At 37.7% G+C, this 11,560-nt stretch overlaps 1 protein-coding gene across 2 annotated transcripts in view; it reads left to right on the top strand.

The window, feature by feature from the left end:
- The first annotated feature begins 3,745 nt into the window (after positions 1 to 3,745).
- The window catches only part of LOC120537198 (transmembrane protein 182-like), a 78,589-nt gene continuing 70,774 nt past the window's right edge, over positions 3,746 to 11,560 (top strand). The window contains exon 1 of one of the 2 annotated variants that reach the window (XM_039765955.1): positions 3,746 to 4,016. In XM_039765955.1, the coding sequence (XP_039621889.1) occupies positions 3,834 to 4,016 (183 nt within the window). In that variant the 5' untranslated portion in view covers positions 3,746 to 3,833. The remainder of the gene's footprint in view (positions 4,017 to 11,560) is intronic. The other variant, XM_039765956.1, reaches the window with a different exon arrangement.

Genomic DNA, 11,560 nt, shown 5'->3' with positions numbered 1-11,560 from the left:
GGTGTGACTGAAAATGCAATTGCAGCAAACTGAAAAAGAAACTGAAGAAAAGACGACACTAAAAGGAAACAAAAGGGCTACAATTGCTGCTACCAGTTAAAGAGCTCAGTAACTCAAGTTACCTGAAATTTAGACATTAATTTATATATATATGTCTGTTATCTTGGCTACTGCATCAGTTCAAAGTACAACAACAGCACTATAGTCTTAGAGAAGTACAGTAGTCTGTATATTCATTACACACTATAGTATGCGTTAAAGTGCTGCAACTATATGAATGGTTAGACACTTACTACTAGAGAGTAATGTTAACTTTCTTTAGTTATTTGTGTAAACTGTGCAGCCTCATCTGTGGTCTGTGATAATGCTGCAATTTTTTCTGATGCATAAACTGTATGGCAATCCGTTTCTCTTGTGGCTCTTCATTATCAAGAACCATATTGCTTCACCTAATGGGAGCTGTTTTCACCTTCTTTTCACTTGGTGTAACAGCACACAATTAAATACAAATAGATACTGTACAGCTTTTGTTTTCCAAATGTAGGTGCCAATTCTTTTTACCTTACATTGACGCCAACAGTGCCATCTTAATTGTGAATGATAGTGACCACATACAGCCAGTGCATCATTCACTTTTCCTACAAGTCAAGTTATTTACTTGAATGCTAAAGTACAAGGGACGTTCAAATAGTTTCCGCACATTTATATTTTTGTTGGATATGGTGAAGGTGGGAGGAGTAGTAATGCCTGAGAGTGTGATGTGACTGGGAAAATTGCATTGCAAATGAAGGAGACTATGTAGAAAAGTGATGGAATTTGTTTTTGAAATTCTTAATAAAGAGAGTTAAAAAAAAGTGCAGAAACTTTTTGAACTTCCCTCGTATAATCTGGTTTTACAGAAAAAAACAGGTTGTATTATCATAGTATTTGCCTCTACTTACCGTTTACCTGTTTTTCTTCAAGGGTAAGTGTACTTGTCAAGTTCGTTATTGGGTTGGTCTTTTGTTGCATTTTAAGATTAACACACACATAAATAGCTATACGCATACACACAGACCCTAACAACAACAGTGCTCCATGATTGACACACACACGCTGATTAAACTTTAGCACTTTAAATCACACAAGTGCTTTAGGAATAACACAGCCTGTCACTCTCTCTGCACTTCAAGAGACTTACTTATTATTGGCACGAACAACATACAATGTTTTAATGATATCTCAGACCTAATTATTACTTTTGGTCTACAAGAATATATATAAACATACAAAGGTTCAGCATCCTTGACTACAGGCCATTTATCAGCCAAGAATACCTTACTTTACGTGCAGTTCCCTACTATTGAGTGGAGCTCTCACTCGCGGCCTTAATAAACCTCACAGCACAGAGGTAATGTCAAATTTCCGGCTGCACCAGGTGCTCAAAGAATTCTAACTTATTACTTCAATCACTCTAAAGACATTAAGATAAAGCATAGAAAGTTAAAAGCAGCATGGTATTTATTACAAGAATAATAATACCAGTGGAACAAAGAATAATAGAAAATAGGACTGATAGAAAAGTCTGGATATATATAGTCTTTAGAAAAAGCTTATGAAAAAGTTTCAGATGACAAGGATGAATGTTGCAGGCGGCTTGTGATCTAGCAATCGTAGTTCCTCATGATGCTTTTCTGACAACCAGTGATGTCTTTATCCCTTCTTCTTCCTCCCTCCTTCCTTACTTCCTTACTCACTATATCACTCTTCAGACGAGGCATATTTATTCTAAAATTCTACTGGGGGCTTTCGCAAGATATGATTGTTAGATACAATCAAACAAAACTTTTTTTGATGTTCTCAGAGGTATCGGCAGATCTTCATTTCCCAGGCTGTAAAATAATTAGATGTCCATCCTTTCTCAGGTTATAAAGTAATTGAGCCACTAGCATATCTTCCTTTATTTGGTGGAACAGCTGTTTTAAAAGTAAGATATAACTGGGAAGAAGACATGCTTTGATTTGTCCTGAATGTAGTTCATCTGTTGTCTTGTCTTGAACAAAATATAATGGAAATATATACCAAAATTTACAGATTTTGTACCCCACAACACAGGTTATGTTTGTTTTCTCTGCACACACAGTACACATTTATTTTTTCACGGTGGTCTCCCTTGGATGATGTTTCAGCTATGAAAGATTTTGTCATCATAATCAGACACTTTGTATTGGTCAGACAACTTTGAGCAGGGCGCCATCTTTGCTGCTTAAATCACCGGCCCTTCTTTGAGTTAACGCCTACATCAAAAGGCTTGATTGGTTTAGAAATGTGATGCTCAGTGAATCGTCTAATTATTCCTAGCCAGATTTAAGCAGAATTCACTCATGGTTGTCTCCAAACTTATGTATTATGAATCTGTGAGGCCAATTTGACCCTAAATCTTCATAAAAGTTGGTAATTACCTGCCCAATCACATCATCAGTTTAAACAATGTAATTAATGTATTACAGATGTGACCATCATCACACAGAAAACAAAATGCTTTTGTGATGGTATGCAATGTCTTTACTAGATTATCCAAGATAAACTTTACAAAAAACCTCTTTCAAAACCAAAAAAAATTGGCATCTCAAAATATGGTGTTTATTTTTCCTTGAGGGTCACTAAATTTCTGCAAATCTCTTATTACGAATGGTTGTTCCATAATGCAAATTAACTAAAGTTATGCTATGTTTTGCCTAGGAATATACTAAAAACTGTAAAAAAAATTCTGGAAAATATCTTGGAAAAACGGTACTATGCCCAATCATCTTTCTCCCCACAGGAAAAAAATCAACTGATTTTTGGGAATCTGTCCACTTGGCAACATTGCAGCATGCAATCCATCCAATGTGAACAGTATTTCTATACCAATGAAATTTGCCTGCTTTGTTTAACTATAAATGAACCAAGTTATTAAGCCAACAAAAATATGTTAATTGTATTAGATACAGACTACAAAAGTGTTCATTTTGAGTTGAAACTGATTAGAAACTGTGTAATGGCTATTTTTCCCCAAAAATATTTTTTAAATCTTTAAAATATGTTCATTTGGAATAATGTCCACCTAAACCAATTGGGGAATGGCATCATACTCTTATTGTGAGTGGTGCTAAAATTCGTTCACATTGCTCCTACATAAATAAGTCATTTTGTAATCTGCTTGGCCCCGATCATGTTCGCGGGTGGGGGCGCATTGGTGCAAGGCAGGAATAATCCTTGGACCGGGCGCCAGGCCATCGCATGGCGAACACACACATGCTCTTGTGGTCATTTGTAGTTGAAATGGGCGTGTAAAGCTGTGAAACTGCTTACTTTGATCAAAGCCAATTAAAGGTAGTTGTGAAATTGTAATATTTGTTTTGTGTGTGCATTATTCAGTCTTTTAAAAAATCTGACCAACTATTCCTAATAAGATAAATGAAATGGCACTCCGGCCACCGCCCTCGCCTGTTTGACTTGCACACTCTACTGCTAACTATTTAGAGAAGGGCAAGTATGCGCCTGGCATTCCGTGGACACTTTATTTGCTGCACCCAGTGGGGCACAAATTGTTGTGCGCGATTCTTTGAAGCCGAGCCAAACGCGTTTCAGTTATCCAAACTACGCATCGGTGGCCAGGCAGCGTGTTTAATTACCTACGGAGTTTGGAAACTGACACCGCAGACCTCCGCCCCTCACAATCCGACCCCACTCCCTGGCGCTCCGAGATGTAGTCCTAAAATAGAACCCAGACAACCCCAGTCCAGAACTACTCGTGTCTATTTAGTAGGACGTCTGCGGAGAATCCTCCTTTCCGCTGCCTGGGACTCACCATGAAAGTCAGGATCGCAGCCTTAATTGCCGGGACCGTTGGGGCACTCGGGGTGCTCTGTTTTCTAACAGCTTTTGGGACTGATTATTGGCTGATGGCCAGCGAAAACTGTGGGCGACCTACCCATCCGATATCCGACAGCAGCAGTAGCAGCAGCGCCCGGGCGTCATCTAATGGCGAAGAGGTAAGTCGAGGCAGCGGGCTGCGCTGAATCACAGTGTATTGCTGATTACTGTAGGTAGTCACACGGTACAGTACACATGGGGGCCAAGAGTGACCTTTTATCTTAAGGGGGATCGGTACCACATGAATGCCACCTACGCGTATTCCTGGATAAAACGGGCGTGGATGATTTTAAAACATTAAAAAAATTTCCCATTTCTCTGCAGTTTTTCCTCTTCTAGATTTTGCAATTGACTGACCCTGAGAGGGCAAATGCTTAGGATTAGAGTCGTTTAACAATGCTGTTGCAGATAATGAATTTCTGAAGCCCTGTACTCTTATTAAAATCTTTGATACCCAGACATATTAATTAGTCAGTACAGAAATAGGACACACACTGGCAGCTTAAAAGGACTTCAATAATTATAGAAGGTTTTTTTTATTCTAAATATAGAAGAGTATTTAATTAGAACCAAAAATATGGAAGAATTTTTAAAACGTTATATATAATTTTAAACTTTTATTTTTATTTAGTCTTAAATCCATTGTTTTAAGATTTCTTTTTAAAAGAATAGGTAGTCTTTGAGAAAAACTATTACTGTTTTTTTTTAATCCCATTTAATTTAGGCCAAAATGTAACTTTTCTGGAATGCCCGAGTATGATTACCTTTACAAGTCCTAAAAATAGAGATTTGTGAAAATGATATATGGGATGCTTCAATCTTTTCCTTTTCTGACCATTCAGACCACTGACAATTTTTCATTACACTAGACATACTCCAACGCACTCAAAAATACACCCAATACCAATGTGGAGTCAAAGAGGTGGCTGCCCGCATCACGTTTGACAGAAAACATGCTGAGCTTGTAACGGGCACTCTGTGACTGCTTATCGTACAAAACATCTCAGCCATGTAAGACAAGACGGTACATTTTAGCTTTCAGTTTTACACTTTGTTGATCTTGCGTGGAGTGTTCTTGTAATGATTTCCATCAAGATCTACACAGTTCTTAAATACCTGCAAATGAAGGTTTTAATTAAAACAGCTGCTCCGTGGTGAATCACATCAGGATAAATATTATTAAAACATCATTGAGAAGGCAAGCTTCAGGAAGCAATACAGCGTAGCAGCTGTACCTAGCGTGCATGTTTCTGGCTCCTCTGTATTAAAATAATTTCTTGTGCACCAAGTGGATGCAAGTTCTAAGTATTCCCTTCATTAATCAAACTCATCCCAGCAGTTGACGTCTTTACGGCAGCAACTGGTTTAATCACTTCTGATAAATGCTTTGCTTAGTGGAGCCAGATTTATTTAAATAAGTTTGTATACAAATGCAGTGTGGGCCACTTCAGTCACCTACTTAGCATTGCTGCCTGTCAATAATGTCGGCAGTTACACTCCTTGTATTGTTTATCGATTCAATGTATGTAATGTGAGGTACTTGGAAGCATAAAAGAGTATTGGTAATAATTTGGCTTTGCCTTTGTACATAATTGTGGTCATCTCTGATAATTTCCAGGTCAATTCTCCAATTTCTTTTAATTCAATGGATTACAACATATAGTGTAGTAGGTAGGATGCTGGAAAATATGAATACAATTCTTGTTAATGAATCTCACTGAGGAGGCAACTTTGCTCATTGCATAGTACTTACCCTACAACAACTCTTTGAATTTTGAATAGCTGAAAATTGGACACCCATCTAAACCACATCCTCCATTTAGTATTCCAAAATGGTGTTATTTAATACCATGTGGAATTTAGGAGCTGCATAACAAACAGCCCCTGCACCTTTATTGCTGGTCTCATGCAGAATGTTCACTTCTCAGACATGTTGTACTTTAAGTCAAAGTGGTGCACAGCATTTGGTGGTTTATTTCAGTTGAGCAAACTTTAAAATTAACTTCTGTTATTCATACACCTTCAATGATATTTAATCCTTTTTAACATTTTCACAAAAACATTCATAAGAGCATAGTGGAACAGTATTTAAAAGCACTGCGTCACAGACACAACACACTGACAGCACAGAAACAGGCAACTTAGCAGGTGCCACTCACTCATTCTCCAACTGTAGAGATGCCTATCAACGTTTCATGGATGAGTAAGAGATGTGCAAAGGCACTGGAGAATCCTGGACAAGGCCTCACGTTTAAACAATCGTGTTCTCCTTTATACCTCGTTTTAATCCTCTAACGGCTTAACATCTGAAAAACTGACATAGATTTCTTCTGATACAATAAAGTTCTCGTCATTATTTTTACTCAACTTGAATCTATATACGAGGGCCGTTTAAAAGGTTTCCGCACTTTTTTTTAACTCTGTTCATTAAGAATTTCAGAAACAAATGACATCACCTTTCTACAGAATCACCTTCGTTTGCGATGCAGTTTTCCAGCTTTTACTACTCCTCCCGCCTTCACCATTTCCAACAAAAATATAAAAGTACGGAAACTTTTTGAATGTCCCTCATATATCTGTCTTATAGTTTCATGTTATGATATACACTGACATAATAAAAAGAACACAAAGCTTTTCCTAAATCCCAGATAAGTGTCAATTTCAACTGCCACTTTATGCAAGAAAGTTGTGTTACAATCGACTCTTTCACGCAGTTTGGGTTTTCTGCCAAAACATCATAATTATTTTTCTGCTCAGCTAAGTTCATTTGTTTGAAAACTGCTGTATGACACCAACAAACTTTTTGTTTGCTTCAGTTTTTATTTACATTTTTCCAAGGACTCTTCGTTATAATTCTGTTAATAAATAGGATGGGCTGGAACAATATGCAAAAAAATGTGCAAGGTATTTTTACTGATTTCAAATAAGAAAGTTAATTTTTTTTGAGGAATGAAGTCAGTAGCAGTCTAAACGTTCCAGATGTACATTAAAATAACTGGTTAGTTGTGTTAAGGTGTCTATCCAGTTGTAGCGTGTTGATGTGTTTTTATGTGTGTTTTTTTACTTCAATAATAACAGTTCTATAGGCAAATTTAAAGCAATCAGATTTCTCACTGACTCTAATTACAGTAAAAGACGAGCATCTGGCCATTTAACCTCCTTGGCGCTAACTCAGAATCCTATGCAAATATGATATGTAATGATCTGCTTTAAAGTGTTAGACCTGAATATCTCCATCCATCCATTACCCAACCCGCTATATCCTAACGGAAGGGTCACGGGGGTCTGCTGGAGCCAATCTCAGCCAACACAGGGCGGATGGCAGGAAACAAACCCCGGGCAGGGCGCCAGTCCACCGCAGACGTGAATATCGGTCAGGACCGTATTCAGTTACCATCTAGTGGACAAAATAACATCATGTTGTTAAAAAAAGAAAATCAACATTTTTTTAATATTCATGAGTGGGGAAGAGCCTTCAACCAAAAACACAATGGCAAATGAAAAGTGGTAAAGGCAGTTTTAGAGCAAACTGAAATTGAACCATTGCTTGAATTGAGCAGCAGTAATGGCAATGTGAATTGGTCATCAGACGTTGACACAGATAGTAAAACTGCTGCATACAACACTGTACGAGCTGCTGAGATATGCTCAGTGAATTCGGCTGCATGAAGGTTCACCATGGTGCAACAGTAGCTGCATGGCAAAAAGGCAAAATGATTGCAATCAAATGCAAGGACACTGTTCACAATGCTGTACTGGTCAATGTTCAAGAGAAGAGGAAATGTGGAAGTCACCAATGTGTGAGTTGATCGTGTGGTTCAGGCCCTGACATTGTACACTCTCATGTGCAAGCAATAGAAAAATATAAGAACAGTGTGCAAAGAAACGCTTCTGCTGTCCCAACTGCAACATCAGGCACTAGACATCCCTTTCCTTCTGTATTGATGTTGACATTTTGGTATTTACAGTTTTCTGTTACGTGTAATACTGTTACATGTAATGTAATTTTTTCGCTTGTTTTTCTGGGGTTAAGCAAAATGCTAAAGGAGGTTAAATGATGTTTTTGAAGAGGAAAGACGTTTTAGTATAAAAGGTTATTTCACCAGCAGTTATGGTGACGAGTTAATAATAGAGATGGGAGAGAATGAAGTGATCTGGATCCAGAGAAGGAGCTGACACTCTCAAGTGATTTTGGTCTTCTACTCAGCTGGCCATGTTAAAACTCACTGCTTGGAAAGAGAGTCTGAATTACCAGTTGTTATCTCTGTATTTCTTAAATACTGTCCATTGGTGTGAATATGTAATCAATATGTAATAAGAATATGTAATCAGCATTTCCTTGATTGAATATACATCAGCCTCCAAATCAGCGAAGATTTGGTTCCATTTAATAAAATACCACGGTGTAATATTTGCATGTAACATATGCATATCTTCTTGTATATTTTAAATAATCTCTAGATTACTTACAATACTTAATACAATGTAAAATTTATGTAAATAGTTGTTATATAGTACTGTATTGTTTAGGGAATAATGATAAGAAAAAAAGTCTGTATATTTTCATTTCAAACACAACCTTGGTTACGCCTAACTACATAGCTTGTGGAGAGGCGGTCCGCCCCGGGTGGCACATTTTTGGGGGCGGCATTATTGGCCACAAGGCTTAGTACAATTCGTGTGTAAGCAGCAGGGTTCGTAAAAATATCACTCATGTATGAAAAAAGTGAAATTCTCTGATTTTTTAACCACAAATGCTTGAAAAGTAATTTTCAGACTGTCCTTCTGCATCAGACACAGCAGTTGAAATGTATGAGGCAATGACAAAAATCAACATAAACATTACACCGATAATAACTTCTAGGAAGATAAACAACTAATTTACAATTTATAATTTCATTTCGTTATTAATCCTAATGCGTTCTTGCTCTGCGCAGAAAACATCCCCACCTATTACTTTGGTTCTGGTTTTCGTAGCGTAATTATATTAAACTAATAATTAAAACACGGCTTATCAGTGCGTCTATACTATATTCTTGTCTAGTTGATGCTTATAAATGTATATAACAAATTATTGCTGTTTCTTCATACAGTATATGAATAAATCTATGCAAAATGTATCTTAATTTTTCTCTATATGTCATTTTAATTTTCTATTTAAATAGTTTAACATATTCAGATATGTTGGAGCCCCGCCCCGAGCGGCACGAACTCGAGCTACGCCACTGCTACATAGCACGCATTAGACACAAAAAAACATTTCTTTTCTTCCAGCATGTACAGATTGCTTTCGTTTAATGACCTGAAAAATAAATACACAGAATATTTAAAATACTGTGGTAAGCTGGCGACCTGCCCGGGGTTTGTTTCCTGCTTTGTACCCTGTGCTGGCTGGGATTGGCTCCAGCAGACCCCTGTGACCCTGTAGTTAGGATATAGCGGGTTGGATAATGGATGGATGGATATTTAAAATACAAGTATATATAGAAAATATAGTTATAAATAGAGTAAATGTAAATGTATGCTCTCTCTCTCTTACAAGCACACACAGTGTTGCAGGTGTTGATGCTTTGGAAGATGCTCAATAATATTATAATGGAATAACAATACTAAGATGGAAGAATGGAATTAGTCTCTTTACTCTTATTAATGGTGAGTGGCCCTAAAAAAGTCTGGCTTCTTCAGCACTGGTTCGATTATGCTGCTTAGGTCTTCAGAAGTGCCACACACTCCTAGTTGCTTTGTTCCTTTGTAACCTCATGTACGCCCCCCCAGTTCCACCTCACTGCGTGGGTTACAGGCAACCTGCATACTGCACTGTTCTCCCGAGTCTCTGTGAAGTGACCCAAGCCCAGTGTCCTAATTCGAGACTTTCTGGCAGCCATGCATTCGGCCCGATGGGCTGTAGCAGCCAGGAGATGTGATCAATGTACTCTCTAAATGTTCAACCCCCCCATTTCTGGCTGCTTCATAACTTGCTTCTCCAGGTATTGCCACCCCTTTGGGTGGTCTGCAGCCACTTGAGGAGCTTGTCCCTCACAGGTCCAGACCCTGAGGTTGCTACAGTTATAATGTCAGGCTGAGGATGTTCAAGAGTTAAAGGCTTAGGCTTCACAATTCCAGGCGCTTTAGTTAGAAACATTGTTATATGAAGCTGTTTATTCTTTTTCTTTACATCAAACAAATCTTTCAGTAGTTGTAGGCTTGTGGTCATCCCTCAGTTAGGTGGGAGGCTACAGTAGGGTATGTCCACATATCACTTCATTTGTATGGATTCACCATAGTGCTACACTCATTGCAGATTCAAGTTTTGGTTTTTAGAACTTTCTGATTTTTTTTTTTTTTAAATGTCGGCAGACCCCCGTGACCCTGTAGTTAGGATTTAGCGGGTTGGATAATGGATGGATGGATGGATGGATGGAAAATGTCAATTCATGGTTGGTGGAATCTGCGGATGCAGATCCCGTGGATACAAAGGGCTAACTGTACTATGTGAACAGTGGCATGACTCGAGATTCTCCTACATCATGGTAATATATGCATCATTTTATTTTGAGGACACCGATGTACAGTAAAAACTGAAGTTTTTAAATTCTTATTTGCTTATGTGAAATGCCTATTTGTATGTGTGCTTTTAATAATAAGTATTTGTTGGGAAATGTTTTTTTAGAGTGTTAAATGTTATACTGCGTCTTCTGACTGGTTAGAGGAATTAGCGGCACTCACAATGTATCTTGGTAAATAAAAGGTAATAGAAGATCCAGTGGCCATTATGTAGATTTCATTGGATTCCAAATGGGATTGTTATAAGTATAGCCTTTGAATGAGGATAAATAGCAAATAGTGGCTAATAATAAATAATATATGAATAACCATGTAATAAATCATACACGACTGAGAGCAATTTATTGTGGTCGGTTGGAAGAATGGCAGGTCCCAGGGACAGCAGCGTGACAGAACTTGGAGAAAAAAGGGTGTTTTAAAATGTAAGGCAAAGGGCAGTGTGAAACACAATGTCATAGATGAAAAATATCAAAACCAAAATACCAGACAAACATCAAAGTTGAAGAAATGTTAATTAGGAGCTCAAAACTAAAACTAGAAACCAAATCCAAAACCAAAGCACTGGTTAAATTAGGTTTGTGATTATCCACAAAAATGGAGAATGTGTGCCATATGCTTCTTTTATTTATAGGATACGAAAATTACACCACATTGCCATCAGTAACATGACAGGCAACAGTCATTGAGACAAATAAAGTGATGATATGAAATTCACATAAAATGGCAGCAAACACAAAAGATAAAGGTATTGAAAATAACATAAAAAGAAAAAAAATAAAGCATTTTATATGGGTGCCAGGATGATCATGACAGAGCATCCCTCTTAGTACATGCAGGAAACCCGAGATGAAACTCACATACGACAAAAGGTGCATAAAGTGTCCAAAGCCAGAACCCAGAGTCTTTCCTTGAGACCGTATCCATTCCAGTGAACTAAGTAATACATAAATGAAGCTCAATATCAAGAGTCCAAAACTGGTGAACTCTCACGTTCATCTACAGCCACTGACAGGGTGGGGGTTTTACCCTTCTAGACAATGCAATTGACAGCTCTAACCTGAGGCTAGTATTGTAGTATTCTACAATGTTAGGACCATTC

The sequence above is a fragment of the Polypterus senegalus genome, chromosome 10 (assembly GCF_016835505.1).
Source record: "Polypterus senegalus isolate Bchr_013 chromosome 10, ASM1683550v1, whole genome shotgun sequence".
In the NCBI taxonomy this organism is placed as follows: domain Eukaryota; kingdom Metazoa; phylum Chordata; class Cladistia; order Polypteriformes; family Polypteridae; genus Polypterus; species Polypterus senegalus.
Note: the sequence above shows the minus strand (reverse complement) of the source record. Positions and strands in the feature narration are given on the sequence as shown.